This window comes from Lineus longissimus, chromosome 10 (genome assembly GCF_910592395.1).
Source record: "Lineus longissimus chromosome 10, tnLinLong1.2, whole genome shotgun sequence".
Lineage (NCBI taxonomy): Eukaryota > Metazoa > Nemertea > Pilidiophora > Heteronemertea > Lineidae > Lineus > Lineus longissimus.
Window position 1 is genome coordinate 2,478,714 of NC_088317.1, and position 17,304 is coordinate 2,496,017.

The 17,304-nt window shown below is 42.2% G+C and overlaps 1 protein-coding gene and 4 non-coding genes across 6 annotated transcripts in view; all 5 read right to left on the minus strand.

Moving 5' to 3' along the window:
- The window catches only part of LOC135495134 (dynein axonemal heavy chain 2-like), a 37,693-nt gene extending 33,280 nt beyond the window's left edge, over window positions 1-4,413 (minus strand). For both annotated transcript variants that reach the window (XM_064783569.1, XM_064783568.1), the window contains exons 1-9: window positions 4,263-4,413; window positions 3,570-3,692; window positions 3,040-3,221; window positions 2,286-2,799; window positions 1,866-2,104; window positions 1,445-1,636; window positions 1,035-1,280; window positions 664-869; window positions 326-455 (exon numbers count right to left, since the gene is read on the minus strand). In XM_064783569.1, coding sequence (XP_064639639.1) covers window positions 326-455; window positions 664-869; window positions 1,035-1,280; window positions 1,445-1,636; window positions 1,866-2,104; window positions 2,286-2,799; window positions 3,040-3,221; window positions 3,570-3,684 — 1,824 coding nt within the window. In that variant the 5' untranslated portion in view covers window positions 3,685-3,692; window positions 4,263-4,413. The remainder of the gene's footprint in view (window positions 1-325; window positions 456-663; window positions 870-1,034; window positions 1,281-1,444; window positions 1,637-1,865; window positions 2,105-2,285; window positions 2,800-3,039; window positions 3,222-3,569; window positions 3,693-4,262) is intronic.
- An 11,111-nt stretch (window positions 4,414-15,524) lies between these two features.
- Trnat-agu (transfer RNA threonine (anticodon AGU)) lies at window positions 15,525-15,598 on the minus strand. Its single transcript has one exon. It is a non-coding gene; the product is annotated as a tRNA-Thr (tRNA).
- A 110-nt stretch (window positions 15,599-15,708) lies between these two features.
- Window positions 15,709-15,782, minus strand: Trnat-agu (transfer RNA threonine (anticodon AGU)). Its single transcript has one exon. It is a non-coding gene; the product is annotated as a tRNA-Thr (tRNA).
- Window positions 15,783-15,892: 110 nt separating this feature from the next.
- On the minus strand, window positions 15,893-15,966 carry Trnat-agu (transfer RNA threonine (anticodon AGU)). The gene has a single exon. It is a non-coding gene; the product is annotated as a tRNA-Thr (tRNA).
- Window positions 15,967-16,076: 110 nt separating this feature from the next.
- Window positions 16,077-16,150, minus strand: Trnat-agu (transfer RNA threonine (anticodon AGU)). Its single transcript has one exon. It is a non-coding gene; the product is annotated as a tRNA-Thr (tRNA).
- Window positions 16,151-17,304: the final 1,154 nt, after the last annotated feature.

The following is a 17,304-nucleotide window of genomic DNA, read 5'->3' on the forward strand; positions in this document are numbered from 1 at the left end:
GACCTATGGTAAAGAGAGTGTGTCTGAAAGACATGCATGTTACCTGTGAACTCCATGTTGATTTATCCTTTTGATGATTGAAATAACAAATGTTGAATACAGTCAAAAGTTCACTCAAATTAGGACAGAAACGTTTTGATACCAAGCTGTGCAGGTCTAAACTTGATTCTCATACTCCATGAAAACTGAGAAATAGTTCATCATTCTGAGTTCTGATCAAAATGAAAATTCTACCTTTTGTTGATGCCTGTACATGTACTTGAAAGGTATAAATTTTTGTAATTAAGTTGAATATACATGTACAACAAAACGATTGGCTCTTTACCTCTCTTGAAGACAGATGCATGAAGACATCCAGAAGTTCAATTCCCTGTTCAACTGTCGTGACTGTCTCGAAAGCAGACGTGATTACATTCTGCATCATCACTTCCAGGTCCTTGATACCAGCGCGGAATCTGAAAATAGTTGACGATTTTATGAGATGTGGTACTACACAAGGCTAAACCAAAACTATCCAAGAACACATTGATATGTCAGCAGGCAGCAATGGTCACTGAGAGCCATACAGCATCCAAACTCATGCTTCACAACGCAGGAAGTAAAGACTGAAATAGAAATCTGAGGCATACTAATCGATCACCAGGCCATTGTTATTTATCGTACCTATTATAGTCGTCATGCCACGTTGTCGCCTTGACATCCAAGATTGTTTTCTTGACATCCTTCAGGATATTCAAGTTCCTTTCGAATGTGGCTTCAATCTCGAGGAGGCTGCGGGCTATTTCTGGTCCCCGGACTCCAGAGAAGTGAGGCATGTCGGTCTTGTTTCCATCCTCCATTCTTGCAAAGTGAATCTGACACTCGCAAACCTGAAATAATAAGATATCCATCATCATTTGTTTTCTTGTCGCAACTGCACTGCAAAAGTTTTCTGACGCATTTTTCTCAAATTGAAAAAATGGGTTCTTGTTTTTGTACTTGAAATCATTATTTTGTCTCTGCCTCTGGCACAGGCCACAGAGCTCCTTGCTTACCTCGATTAGATCTCTGCACCTCTGCACAAACGCATCAACCTGTGCGAAAATACTGCTCTGGTCCAACACCCAGCCGCTTGGTGAGAACTTGTGGTGGAGCTTGGCCGTCCTCTGATAGCAGTCCTTCCACGCTTGACAGCACGTGATGCAATCGTTCAAACTCTTCATGCTCGACTGGACGTAACCATCGAAGATGCGATCCAGTGAGATCTCCTTACAGCAACGACGGATAATTTCGTTGCTCAGCTGAAAAAGAATGCAGAGTATGAAATCAAATGATAAATAATGGTCATCACTTCCGAGCCAACATCTGATGACTACTGCTGTCTTGTGAGGTGATGCAGTAGTTCAGGCTCTTCACACTTGAAGATTAACTTATGATGTGAGGATTATACAGCCATCTTGCCTACCTTTCTCAAAATACCAGTCAATCGTTCCCTCGTCTTGTAAAACTCGGAGTTGACCCAGATCATTCGGATCAAGTTGAGGATCTTTGGGATCATAACAGGGATGTCTTTCGGTTTGGCGTCGGCTAGCTCGAAGCAGGGGTCTTTCAGAACCAGGAGGAATTTGAGGTTGCTTTGAGCTTGATGTGAACCTTCCTGTAATCAAGACACAATTTTTGTCATTGGCTTGGCAAAGGTACAGGCAAAAGTTTCCGTTGTGGAATTATTGAAAGACCTATGGTCAGATCTATGATGATTACATAAACAATATTTTACATCGGATCTGCCATCATTCATAGATTCAACAATGCATGATGGACCATCATGGAATCAGAAAGTCAGAAAATGAGCTAGGTAGGACACCAAATGGTCCAATATTCCTTACCTTGATTTGTGACGATAACTTCAGGAAAGGCACAACATATGACGACTTCGCCAACTGCAAAATCTCGGTGATTTTCTTGACGCCAGGTTTATCCAACTGTTGACTAATACCAGATAAATCAGCACAGCGATTCTTCCAGAATTCGATCTCTTCAAGAGGGCCGGAATTTTCGGCGGTTTCAAATGCATCCTGGGAACTCAACACTTCTTTGATCTGGCGGGTCCAATGAATCATGGCAGCTGAAAATAAATGGAAAAGATTAAATCTATCAATCAATCAATCGAACAATCGAAAAATCAATTATCTTGTTTGGTCAAAGGCCTGCAATCCCATAAATTCGAAGAAAAGCATTAAGATTTATTCCCAGCTGTAAGTCTGGATTCATCCAGCTTGTCCATGGGGCATTTTCATTGTACTTACTTTCAAGTCGTTGGACTAACTCCTTATTTTTTGCAGCGACCTCAGAGTTGAACTGTTTGCCTTCACTTGGCACATACAGGACGGTTTTTCCCTCCATTTTCCAGCGGGTGTCCGTGAGACTTGCAAGAAACTTGTGCAGTTGAGCGGAGAAGTCATTCTTGATACTGTCGGGCCACGACGTATTCTCGAAAAATATCGGCGCATAAATGCCCATCATGAGTCGGAGCAAACTCTCAATATGATTAGCTCGGACTGTACCATATTGGACTGTCTTCAAAAATACATCATGAGAGATTGGCCCCTCCTGTTTCTCGGTCTTGATAAAATACGTCAGCTGGTCGACACTGTGCGTGGGGATGTTATGCTCCATGACTAGTCCGTTGATCGAGTCAAGGTACACGACCAAAAGACGATGGGAGTTCTCGATGAAGATGTCCATCATGTCATCATGTTTATCTTGCCACATCTCATCGGTTACATTTGGAAGATTGATTCGCTGTTTGATGAGTTCTTTCTGTGAACAGAAAATTAAGAGATATCAGTAAATAGATTCAGGAGTCGTCAATTACGATTTATTATATGCAGTTGCCAAAAGGGCAGGTGCTTCGAGGCCAAGATGTCTGCTTGTCCGTAACAATTGGACAGTTGCCTGGCAAAACTGCTGCTTTCAATTAGAAATCAACCTCTTCCATAGTCCCACTGAAAGAAAATTCCATGAAGAACACTATCAATTACAGATAAACAGAATAATTACCACAGAAACTGTTGGTTTTTCTTCCTCCTTGGTTTCTTCCTCCTCTCCATCTTTTTCTTCACCCTCTTCCACTGGGATGATCTCCCCATCCGTTGCTGGTACGATATCTCCTTCCTGACCTTCAGTGGGCGGAAGTGGGGTCCCAGGGGCAGGGGTCGTAGCAGCTGGTAACAACTCATTACCTAGAAAAGAGTTGACAATGAAAAATGTTACACTGGAGCCACTCAGCCACACTGTATAGATTTCACTTCAATCAACAGTACGAATAGAAAAACTAATTATTCTTAATTGAACTACCTCAACGTCAATTCGCCTCTTTCCTGATCAGCACCCCCCCTTGTGGTGGAACATTGTAGTCAGGGAAAGAATAGTGAATTTATGGGGTCCGACTTTGATGCTTTCGGCATCATGTCATAATCAACAACATTAGCTGACCCCATAACTCATCGAAGTTCGGCCACTCCACATTAAGTGTTCGGCCATGCCACCGCAAATAGGCGCCCATCTGGAAGGAGATGAAATCAACTCACCATTGGTCAGCTGTTCCTGTTCTGCACCAGCAGTAATACTTGCCGCAGGGGACTGCGGAGGTTTTGGAGTGCTCCGCGCACTACTTGATTTAGATTTCTTTCCGGAATCTGACATTTTGCTGGCTGAAGTAAGAAAAACAAAACATTAGAAATGAATAGCTCCATCAAAATTATAAGCCGAGTGATGCGACGTCAGCATGCAACGGCAAAAATAGGACTCGGAGGCGACATCGTGTGACGCACATTCTTCAAAACCTTGCAATCGAGTCTGTCGAGCAGACAAGTCAACACAAATGGAGACTGTCAGTGTTGAGTGGGCCAACTTCAATGATTTCATCATACGAGATGTATTGTAGGCCTAGGCTAGATCATTCAGAGAACCAAACCGTGCATCATCATCAATGGGACATCATCGTACATTCGCGGTACATGAATTCATTTTTTATTCTGCATGCACTGCACTGCCGATCGCTGCTTTTGTCATGGCATTCGCTGACACTTACTCACTGCTATGTGTCTGTGGCCGTGCCCAGACTGACCAGAAAGAGAGGGGACTGTCACTGACAGTGTAGTCTGTACTATAGGCCTAGCATGCTAGCAGCTGGGCTACTCCGATGATTTGATTTGTAGGCCTACATGAAACATGTGAAAGATTCAGGAACTCTAATTATCGGCACCAATCTGTCCACTTACCACAACGCTCGCCAGTCTATAGCTCAGTGTTTTGTACTGTCTATTGATTGTTCTCAATATTCATCCCTTTTTATTGCTGCATAGACTCGTCAATAAGCCACAACCAGTAGTTTTGTAAAGTGAATTTCTTCACTTCCACTTCCAGAATGAATGTTGGTTTACCTTAACGACGGCCTTGACATTCCATTCGGCGGACGCACGCACCTGTTCGGGAATTTCCGTGATAATTCGGTTTCGGGTAATTTTAGTTCCACTAACTTTTCTTGTGTGGCGCTGCTAGTGCGTTACTGTGATACCTGTCAGGAGCCAGCATTGCCACTGCACTATGCGTGCATTGGTAGGGCTATTTAGTATTGCGGTCCATTGCGGTCACAATTGCCCAATTCCCGTTCAACACTATTTCTTTACCGTTGAACGGGAATGAATTCCCGTTGAACAGCATTTCATTTCGTTAAAACCTATTTCACTGCGTTAACCACTTATTGAAGTTTGAACGCTAAATAACAATCAACGGTTTTCAAATTGTACCTCAGCGCTACCTCGTTAAATGCTGGGAGTAAATGCTGGAAGTCAGGTTCTGGTCAATTTAAACGAAAGTATTTCCTCCCTAGTTCCCCTGCCGTGTATCAGTCTTTGCGGACAGCTATACCAAGTTCTGGTCAATTTAAACAAAAGAGCTCCCCTTCCGTGGACTATCAGTACTACATAATACGAATAGACGACGTACCCATGGGAGAAACGCTGGCCGATTTTGGCTTGTTATATAAACGACTTGAATGACAGTATATGTATTAGTAAGATAAACCGCATGATTAAACCAGGTTCATACTTGCTTAGACTTGATGGATGACGGATCTGCGGGAGCTGGTTCAGGGGTTCCAGCTGTAAATCGTCCCCCGCCCTATGAACGGGCGTGATTTTTTATTTCAGGAAAAGCCTAGTTCCAATTATTTAGCTCAGATGGCAGCACTTGTCAGTGACGGACTCTTAAAGATTCGGCAAGTGTCAAACGTGGCCCTATGTTGTACTTCTGCTGGGGAGGACCAAGTTCTCCAAATGACTATTGCTTATGAGACAGTACCGGCCTGGCCCCTTCTTACTGTAAGTAATAAATAACCTGCGAATTGACCATAAGGCGTCTCAGATAGATCTTACAAAACTCTTCAATGAACCATCATCATTGTCATAACTTTCTTTTTGCTCCGATCCATTTCACTCTCCAAAAACAGCCACTGGGCGAACCTCATAAAAGTCAGATAATCCGCAAGCCAAACAACCAGACACCAACCCTTCCGTTCAGGCAACTTATTTTTCGTAAACTCCTGTGAAATATTATCAAATAAAACACAGCAGTGTGAGTCCTTTCGACACTAATTGGCCGCTCTTCCGTCTACCAGGCTGATTCATCTTTTAGACAACACTACCCCACCTTTGGCTTCTGACTTCCGTTTCCGCTCCGTGCGGCCCCATAACAACGGGTTTTGTCGCGCCCTGAAAGCTGTTGTCACCGCGTGAACAAAAACCACATCTCACCTTCTTAACCGATGAGAGACGCGATTGTTCAAAGTTTTTTCCACAAATAAAACCTATGAAGATATATAGTTTGCAAACAACACCAGTTGTCTTTGATGCAGGGGATAACGTTGTGTTTGATTTTTCTGGCGCTTATTTTGGTCCGCGTCGCCGGAAAAGATCTTTGTAGCTAAATGGAAGAAGACATGGATCCGCGAGGCCTGAAAGCACTCAGCCAAGAGAGGCAAACCTGTGGGGGCCGGGTGACTTTTTAATGCAAAGTTTATGATTGTCCTTCAGAAATTAAATACTGTATAAAGATGGTACCGAGTGCGTATTAAAAAGGCTGTCATTCGTCAAACGCGAAGGAAACGCCGCGAAAGAACCTCCGATGAAGTCAGATTTGAGAGTAACGCTTATATTTTGTTGTGATATGTGCCCAGCTGTATGTGTCGCTTGAAAGTGATTTTTGTATCTGAAACTCTATAAAGCTATATTTCTTCGTGCTTTTCTGCTATGACCACGACCGCCCATCATTATAATCTTTCATTCCAACTTTCCCCTCGTTTCACTTTATAGTGGAGGTCTTCAGCCGCTTTCATGACTTTTTAAGTATCATCCAAACTTCAGCTTCCAAAATGAAAACTTCAAATTAGACCATAGACCTTTGCGATCTTCCTTGATACGCCAATATGGTCGGCGGTCAGAGAGCGACAAAGCCTTTGCTTGGTTAGACACGGGGAGTTTCTAGATCTCGATGATCCTTCAAACGACTATTGGGCCCCAAGTGTGCCTTGCACGATCCCTCAAGTGGAGCCTCCCCATTACCCGGACAGACAACGTCCAATTGTCATCAACGTTGAATCATCTTGGTCTCATCATTAACTTGTGTTGTCTGTTTTGTACTCTCGAAGACATATCCTCAAATACCAATTCTCCGCCGCAGGGTCGTACTCGGCGATTGAAATTCCTAAGAAGATATCGCGACTCCGCTTCTGCGGAGTGGTCATAATGACGTCTGCAATTATATTCTTCCAGCTGTGTGGTGATTCTAGCACTGCGGTAAAATTGAGCGATATTTTTCCTCTGAGGAAACTAGCCATGGCATTTTCTTCCAAACCATACCGCTACATTGATTCAAGAATGGTGCTCCAAGGGCCAGAAGGGGATAGATGTCAGAGTGAAAGGCTTCCTCAATGACCTGTAGGAGAAGCCCCGACCTTTAATTAATAATGGCGTTTTCTTTGACTCTTATCTTCCAAACGAGGCAGAAGATACAACATATTAAGCCGCCTGCAAGATTAAAGTGCTCGCGCATGACGCTCTGAATGATGTACTCCTCCGCGCAAGAATTAGATCCAAAGCGCGTGCTGAAAGGTTAACTAGCGCGATAAAATCGAGTTTAATTAACTCGTGAAATATGGAGTAATTATCCTACGTTTAAAACCTCTTTTAAAACGACTAAGAGCTTCGTGTTTGAGTTGAAGTTGTTTCAATCTTATGTTTGCAATCGGACAATCTCGAAAATTGAAAGGTGTCTTGATTAACTGTACTTGGTTTTCAGCAAGATTTTGATGACAATAATGACATCCTCAAAACTGATTATTTACGATTCAATAGTTTCAAAAGTGGAAGGTTCGACTATTTGAACTCGCGATAAACCACGTTTGTTTGTCAGTTAAGGGTACTATACCAAATATTTATTCCGGTTTCTATCTGATATTTATGTGATCAAGAAATCGAATATCATGTAGAATATTTACATCATTATTTTATTGATTCGTGGAGTCAAAAATGAAAAATTAGAATATTCATATAATGCATAATTATGCATAAACTTGTATGTTACTATTAATAGAATTGTGTGTTTACTTAACGAAAGAGGCTCAATAAACACTATGAATTCAAGTTCATTAACATCTTTAGTGGCCATTTTGGATTTTTTGGCGGCCATATTGGATTTGAAGCAAAATTTGTTGTGGCCCTGTGCTTGTTGGGAAAATTATGGGCAGTGTCAACTTTTCTTGTAGGATGTAATTTTGGAGCATATTTTCCGATATCAATAGAATTATTCAAAAAAACTCGGTTCCTCGAACAGGCTGTATCAGTCTTAGGCGATCATAGCCCGCGGGCTTGGCCCTCACATGAGGTGTCTTATCGCCCTAACAATAAACACACAATTGGTGATAATTCCGCCCTGTGTACTGCGACAGCCATTACCTCTCCCCGGTAATAATGCACCCTCAGTTATTATGCCGTAATTTTCGCAGCTTTTCAAATGGTTTTGAGAACGCTGTCTTTGTGAGAAGTTAATAAGGTGGATCTCGGTGACACGCGCATTGTCAGCTTTGACACGCAAAAGGCCCGCAGTGGTCCCGCGGTGCTATCAACCATTCAAACAGAGCTATTACTCCATTTTAGCACTATAGCTAACAGCCCGGCCACTTTGTAGGAAATGTACGGGGTAATAATAATTAAAGGTGCCAGTATTTTTAGGAAAATAGCTAGATTATCCTGCAGGTAGCTATCGGTTACAAATTGTCGTGTTTGGTTCCTGTGATGATAATTGAAATGATAGTCCTAGCTTTGAGAGATGCTACCTTGGATGCGAAACAAAAAGGTTCCTAAATATATTTCATTTGTTTGTTGGCGTTCGTTTCTTGCTAGATGACCAAGTAACTTTATGATGTTACATCTTTCTCAGACAGATTTTCTGCAGTATACACATTTCAAATCTGGCGCATAAACTGCGAAACTTTCAAGGATTTTTTGTAAAATATTAGAAACTCGCTAAATTGATAGAAATGTTACGTTAAACCGCGTGGTGTCATGTTTAAAAATTCTTTAAGGTCACCGCCCATTCGCGACATCCACCGACCTGAGAATTTGATGCTCTCTTCGAACGCTAATGTGTAGAAGAAGTAATGCTTACAAAAATGAAAACAATCCCATGTATTCATTTTGTAAGAACGCGCTTATATAGATATATCCTGCGTGTAGTGTTTCGTGCAGAATACTATCAAAATAACTCAAGAGATACAATTATCTTTAGTCTGCGCAAAATATGAGTTTGTCACACTATTGTAACTATTGTACCGCAGGGAAGACGATTATTACTATCTCGGGTTACGCATGAGATCAGTGGGCTAACCCTTTAAGGGCGGTAGCTATTTCAATTAGCAAGAGAGAACTCTGAATTTGCCAGTTAAGTGATTTAAGCACGTCTGATGGCGATTTGTACATGTATCTCTGACTATAGTTTGGCACCACCTCGGATGTGCTACCGTCGCATACAAAGCGTTATATCTTAATATACACAAGTCGATTTTTTTCATTAAAAATCCCGGCATAACTTCCAAAAAAAATTACGATTGTTTTAATCAGGACTGGGAAATAATATCAAGCCTATCGAATATATTTGTGATTTTTTTCGACCTTAAATCGACGATTGTACCCCGATTATATCGAGCGTACGTATTCCGTGCGATCGCGTACTCATTACTAGCTCGGCGAACAACTGTTCAATGCACGTCATACCATTGGAGCCAGTGTTCGGAGTTAGTGCGCAACTCTCATAGTACACCGCAGGTAGTATGCATGGCGTTATAGAGCCCGTTTGAGTTGTGGTCAGTGAAATGACCCGGCTGTACGTGCTTGCTGTAGGGTATCTTTTCGTGTCCATATATGTATAAACTAGGTCAGGCGTAGGAAACGGTTACGACCTTACTTCCAGAAATTATGGCTTTATTTGATAACGAATATTTTGGTAACCATAAAAATCGTCGGGTGTGCAGAAATCAAGTAAAAGTAAATTAGTCTAAATAATGTCACTACCACGAAAAAGATATCCACGTATTTCTTCAGTATCGTGTCGGTGATAGCACGAAATATCGAGCCGCTGAGAAGAACAAAGAACTACTGGAAAAGACAAGAAATACCGTCTCTCTTCACCAATGAGTGGAACCTTAAGGTGAGCACAGGTGTCTGCCTTGCAGCAGATAATGAAACCACCCGAGGAACTGTCATGCTCCAATATAATTAAGGAACAAATAACAATATGTCATACAAAAGTCGATAGATTTGGGAAATCTCAACATAGAAATCCATTATTTCTTGCCGTCTTAATTGGCAATCTGGCCGTGTTAATTCGGTGGGTGATACCTTAAGGTGCGGCTGGTGTAGCTAACTCTGACACGCTACGGGAATTCCGGGTCTTACTATGAGCATCTGGCTGTCTATGGAGCCACATAAATCCATACTTGTATCATTGTATCACATTTAAAGTCGACATTACGTTATTTGGACCCTCCCCTCACAGTTAAAATGACAGAACAGAACCATAAATAGAACCAGATACAATAATTCGTCAGAGTACAATAGGGCCGGATACTTCTTCCAGGGTTTGTTTCTACGTCAACACCAGTACAAACGAGTACACCGCGTGCGGATTGTTTCTCTACCTCATCGGGCGTAAGTTGAATAACGGCACGCCTGTTCTTAATGGCTGAAATGTGCCTTGTTCTGATCCAGGTGGATTATCTACCTAAGATTCCATAATGAACACGATGGAACAGGATCCTGGTAAGATCCCTTGGTTCAGCTGAAAACGGCCAGTGAACAACTCGAGCAGAAATATAGCAGACCCACGCGCACTATAGGAAAGGATCCAATACTCATCAACATTCGAACCTTCCTGAAAAGCCTTTCAAAGACTTCGTACAGGAAACCCCGCGCATTGTCTTTCGTGATGACAAAAACACAAAGCCTATTAAGTGAGCATGTTGGATGGATGATGGGATCAGTGGAGCAGTTTATCATCCCCTTGGAAGGGATTCATAAGATAACAAGCGTCTTATCGTTGGCTATTCATTAGGAGAATGCATCCTGTGTATGGCCTCTTGTGCCGGGTCAAATGGCGATGACGATCTGGTGATAACGCCATACAGCTTGATCAAACACACCAGCCCCAAAGCAATTAAGTATTAAAGCTCGATTGCTGGTGTGCAGCCGCAGACTCCCCTATTGCATCCGAGACATTCTAGTCGAAGCAGAAGCATTCTCGACTGGGCATCAACCAGGTATTCTGACGTTATCTAGTTCAGCAGAGGTATTCAACTTGCAGCTGATCCTCGAGGCACTAGCATTCTGGTTGTAACTGGTCAGAGGCATTCTGGTTGTAACTGGTCAGATGTATTCTGGTTGCCGCTGGTCAAATGTATTCTGGTTGTGGCTGGTCAGAAGTATTCTGGTTGCAGCTGATCAGAAGTATTCTGGTTGTAACTGGTTAGATGTATTCTGGTTGCCGCTGGTCAAATGTATTCTTGTTGCAGCTGATCAGAAGTATTCTGGTTGCAGCTGATCAGATGTATTCTGGTTACAGATGGCAAGAGGTATTCTGGTTGCAGCTGTTCAGAAGCATTCTGCATGGTTGCAGCTGATCAGATGTATTCTGGTTACAGATGGCAAGAGGTATTCTGGTTGCAACTGGTCAGATGTATTTTTGCAGCAGAAACGAGCACATTCTTGGTGTCCAGTTCTAACATTGGTGGAAGCATAAGTATTTTTGCAGTTGAAGCTCAAAAGCCTGAATGAAAAAGGCTAGGTTACTACTCTAATTCGTTTGTCAGATGTACCTTTAAGAGCGGATGAGATGCTGGTTGCAGATAACCTTCAGTCTCATTGGTAAAGGGTTGCTTGTGAGATAAAATCACCCGAATTATTCGTCATTTAATTCAACCAAAACCATGATGATCAAAATTTTCTGAAGTTGTGATGTTATTTTATGGTATAATGGGTATTTTGAAATTAATGAAATCCCACAAAGTCTTGATAACTCACGAACAAAATGGATTTACCGTGGAAAATATCGGGGAGTGATGGGCTTGTGAAGCAATGCATCACAGCGCCATCAAGGCGTGAAGGTTATCATTCAAAAACTTTGGCGTTGAACCACATACCATTGCATACATGTTTGCGATTTTGGCTCCAATATTTCAATTACTCGTCCTAATTAGCACTATTTGCCTCAAACCACTGCGCGGATAGGTTGACCACTCATTCGCAGATTCTCTCGTCAAACGTTAGTACGCGCTTCTGATGAAAGTATTTGGTGGAAAGTAATCACATACCGTCATCGTCAACAGCACTTCTTCATGTCTGGCCTCCTTGAAAACTACAATTTATTGGGTTACACAAAATCCTTCCGAGGAAGTCATCTTCAGCAGATTGATAAATTAACAGCCGAGACGTGCTAAGATGGGATTTGTCCTAATTACTCGCGTCTTAAGCGGTGTCATGCCCCTTTAATTGTGACAGGATACCGAATATGATAACAGGAAGAAGACGTGCAGGTGCGACCATTCATCCGAGGGAGCCCTCCATCAGATTAGCACATTGTGTGACAGGCTACGTTATCAACTTGACTGGATTAGGAGACAGGGACTGAAAGGGAGGGCACAATTGAACATGCTATTGTTACTATTGGGACTGAGTTGTATCGGCGAGAGGGGAGGGGGGCAATGGAAAGTTGTTGGGACAGGGTAGGCTGCAAGAACAGGTCACATCTACCGAATTAGCATAAACAAGGACAAAGTCGCTGTGGCGTAGGCTTCCTCAGCTGGGCATAGTCTCGAAATTATTGACAGTTTCAAGAACGCGTTTTTCTCTTGGTCTTGGAAGATGTTTTTATTGATATAATGGATTAAACCACCCACACAGTAAAAACTAAAGAAATGTAGATCAAACCTTTCGAAACCGCTGTTGATGATAAATAATATTGAAATTCCCGCCTGCCACACTTCAGTCATCTCATGTTAACAAGAAACCATAGAAGTAATCATCATCATCATCCCCTTTCTTTTCTCTTTACATCCGATACGTTCACCGATAATCCGGTGTCCAATTTATTGCTCAACTCAACCGTGCTCTAATCACCGAGAGAAGACCAGAAGTCAAGATGTTTCGCCTCAGGGATGATCAGGCGTGAAGCGACCATCTTCACCGGGGCTCGATGCGTCTATACGCAGTGAAGCCAACTGTGCTTCGGTCCTTTTGCTTTGAATTATCTCGAGATCGAACCCCAATAAGACAATTTATTTGTCGTCGCTTTTCTATGGTGATTGTTTCCAGTATATTGATCTTGACACAAGGACTGTTGCCGTATTATTACAATAAATGACCACTAGAAGAGCGTCACTATTTTTTCATTCTTGAACTTCCGTCCGAAAATAGGTATCTTTCACTTTCACGATTGCCATCATCTTTTTATTCTTTTTTACTTCGGCCTTTCAACGACGACTCCCCGGTCTCTCTGTGAAAGAAGTGGAAAAGCCGAGACAATTTTTTTAGACTAGGCCTAATGATTTTCTGGGCTGAAATCCATCTTTCTCCTGATCAGAAAATAATTCGGTGAGATAACCTGTCCAGTCATTGTGCACTCTGATACACTTTCACAAAATGTTCCTCATGACGACAGTTGGCGTTTCGTGCAATATGTTTCATGATCACGTGCTCATTTTTCCCTTGTGGGATGAGCAATGTGGTCGAGTCAATTCATTTCATGACTAGACTCTGCGTAGGCTGCATCGCACTCACAATGCACTTTCTCATCGCCGTGGAAATGCTGGGGAATGTCCGACTATTGTATGACAACAACCCTTCTAAAGTTTGCTTTGCTTCTCGCACACAATACCAACCAAGACTGGACAACTGCTTTCTTTATAGCGAGAAGAAACAACCTGACGCCTGTATTCTTTGGCATACTTTGATGCATTTCTTCAAGTTACATCTCAACAAAGCCTCAAACAGCCCACAATGTGATTTGACCTTTTTCAATTCTTCGCCTTTCATGTTTTACGTCACTGAAGCAGCATCAACTATCATTTCATTGTTGGTACAACAATCAACCGATGATTCAAACCTTTTCTGCCGCCTCGTCGAATGACACATGTAGACCTAGCTTTTTTTTTCAACCTGGTCTTCAATATCAAAGGCTTCGAGGTACTTCAAACGCGCTTTGTAGACGCCCAACATGAACTGTGTCAGTAACACAAGTTATGACATGTAGGCCTAAAACGAAGTATATTTCTTAGCTTTTCATACTCAAACTGGATAAAGATTGATCTATCGTAGGTTGACTTACAAAAAGGACTTTGCTCAATGTTAGCTTCGTATAACAAGGATCACGAGACAATTTCTCAATCTTGATAACGAGTGGCGTTTTCTGAACAGGACGTGACGTCGTACAAAAATAGAAGGCGCTACCGATCGACTCATTAGCCAGGCGAGTCGAACTGATCACGGAACCAGTCATTCTTCCAAGGGACAATCATCAGACGCATACAACACTAACAACGTCATTGAGAATCCTTGATCAGTGATATAAGCGGCTTACGGATCAGAACCACTCCCGGCCACGGATACTTTTTCAAATGAATCGACTAATGCTATAGTGGCTTCTGTGCGCCATTAATTGGATTGGTGACAACGATGTTCAGGTGGCACATGCCTTCTAATTATTGGGTGACAATAATATTGTTTGTATATCTCCCATTCACCTGAAGGCATTTAGTATTAACCCTGTAATTATGACAGATGATATTCACATTGTAAGAAATGTACTCCATCAAAGAAGACGCTGATATCGATACGTATACGGAATTAAACTTCTCCGTCCAGAAGGCATCAAATTTGTGATGGCAGATATATGAATTATTACAATTACTGGCGAATGATAGGATGCTAAACGTGGCGACGTATAGCGGCGATTTTGGGTATTTCCCGCTGTCCCACTTCAATCTCAAGCCCTTCTGAGTGGTGTATTTAAAACACCACCTTAGAATCCCTTCTTTTTAGTGGCAGAATCCTCTCATTCTTCTTATTCGTCTTCAGCGTTCGCACTGCGTTATGAGGTTCTTTTTACAGGAAGTATTCCTCCTCCAAGGCGGGATGAGCGTATCTACGTGCCACTACGATTAGGCACCAGTTGGGTCTATTGGCCCAGCGACTCCGACTTTGGCCAAAGGTAGAGTCCACGCAAGCTACTCATGTTACTCACTTAATTGGATAGTTTGCTTACCTGGCATAGACACCGTACCAGACAAACTAAGAAACATCGGTTTTACATCTCATTCGATGGACTGTGACGAGCTAGGGAATTCAGTTCCTTGAAAGCTACGCGAGTTCAAGTGGCGGTAATTTGGTGACTTTTTCCGAAAGTGGCACCCTAGGGCCATGCCTATACTCCCCTTTTAATGAATTAAAGGTACAAATCTCCAATGACTGAAACCCGATCTGATCATCTGGTCATAGTATGTGACAATCAGGTGATTACTCGAGAGCCCAGGTGGACAGAGGAAGCCATACAAAGGTCTATTCTGACCCTCTTAATAAGCAGCTTCTCTTATGACAATGCCTCGTCTAATGGACTGCTGGGGAGGCTGGAAGCATCACTTGACCCTTAGGTATCGGTATGGTCATCAACAATTACATCAATAGCGACAGCTCTCCGGAGTACTATCTCAATGACTGAGTACGCTGGTAAACCGTTCATAGGGACACAACGTGACCAAGACGATTCATTTTAGCCAAGTTCGTTTAAAAAATCGGAATTTAGACTTGAATTATTTTCGATTTTGACAATTGCAGCCAATGTGAATATCGATTTCAATAATGCCAAAGATGAATTAAGTTCTTTGGGATGTCCAAGTCGATGGAGGTAAAAAAGTTCATAAATTGTCAGGAGGAAAAAGTAGGCCTCGTCGAGATTCGAACTCGAGATCTCCTGTTTACTAGACAGGCGCTTTAACCAACTAAGCCACGAGGCCGGTTATTATGGTGAATATCGATTTCAACAATGCCAAAGATGAATTAAGTTCTTTGGGATGTCCAAGTCGATGGAGGTAAAAAAGTTCATAAATTGTCAGGAGGAAAAAGTAGGCCTCGTCGAGATTCGAACTCGAGATCTCCTGTTTACTAGACAGGCGCTTTAACCAACTAAGCCACGAGGCCGGTTATTGTGGTGAATATCGATTTCAACAATGTCAAAGATGAATTAAGTTCTTTGGGATGTCCAAGTCGATGGAGGAAAAAAAGTTCACAAATTGTCTGGAGGAAAAAGTAGGCCTCGTCGAGATTCGAACTCGAGATCTCCTGTTTACTAGACAGGCGCTTTAACTAACTAAGCCACGAGGCCGGTTGTTATGATGAATATCGATTTCAACAATGTCAAAGATGATTTAAGTTCTTTGGGATGTCCAAGTCGATGGAGGTAAAAAAGTTCATCAATTGTCTGGAGGAAAAAGTAGGCCTCGTCGAGATTCGAACTCGAGATCTCCTGTTTACTAGACAGGCGCTTTAACCAACTAAGCCACGAGGCCGGTTGTTATAAATGCTTTGGACTCTTGTATTTGGTCGATCTTAAACAATTGATTGACCACATGTGTTACTTCATATTCACATAGCCCCCACAATGTAATTATTACATATATAATTATTGATTGGGAAATCTCAGCTTTTACACCAGAACCTCCATTGTAGTTGGAACGCTTCCAAGTTACAATCGTAGATGGCTCTACGGGAAACAAGTGCGAAATTTAAAAATAAGGATGTGGCGAACCTGTCTCAGGTCTGTCCTGATATCAATTACGTGACGGGCGGACCTAAAATTTGAGATGGTAACGGATGGTATATAACGCGAATTCAACTTTCAGCGCCGGGTCGCTTCTACGACAAACTACTAAGAGAGAGTGGGAAAGGAATGCAGCGCTATAGCTCATGACGGAAAATCTCGAAGAAGAAAAACGTCTATATGGCAAGATTTTGTTAAATGGAAGGAAATCTTAACTCATGCACTGGAACGACTTTTTCTTTCTCAAGCTGTGACAATTAAGTCCATATCACTCCGAAAGTCGTGGCATAACGAATTATGGCAGAAGCAGAAATTATCAATTATGCGAATTTAAATCAGCCTCACTTTCTTTCCATTACACCACTGTATTTCCTGTCATTGACTGTCATCCGGTTCAGTGCGCTCAATTACGCATGCGCCAATCTAGCCGTGGAATGATGACTTGGCATCGTTTGCAGGGGTCACATGGGAGTTGTCGGTATTGACACCTTTCCCAGTAATAAACGACGGAAAATATGAAATAATGCGTTGGTATTTTAACATCAAAACGCTCTGTTGGTTCCCAATTAAACAGAGTCAGACGCCGTTCAACCGTTGATTTGCAGGAAACCATAACGTCAAACAGACAATGCGAAACTACCGTAAGAATCAACGGAAGAAAGCAATCTTGCAATATGGCGGCATTCAGGAGTTATCAGTGAATTTCCCCAACAAATGAGATAGCATTTATCCCTTGGTTGCTGGTTTATTTTCGCATGTAGGCAGCTTATCAAGCGTGAAAAGCTCTAATCAGCACCAAGCAATCAGTCTGACACTATTACCAATGATCTGAATGACATGTTTGGGCAAATAGTTTTATCATATTCCCGAGCGACCCTCGAAAGAACCAAGAAAATTGTAAAT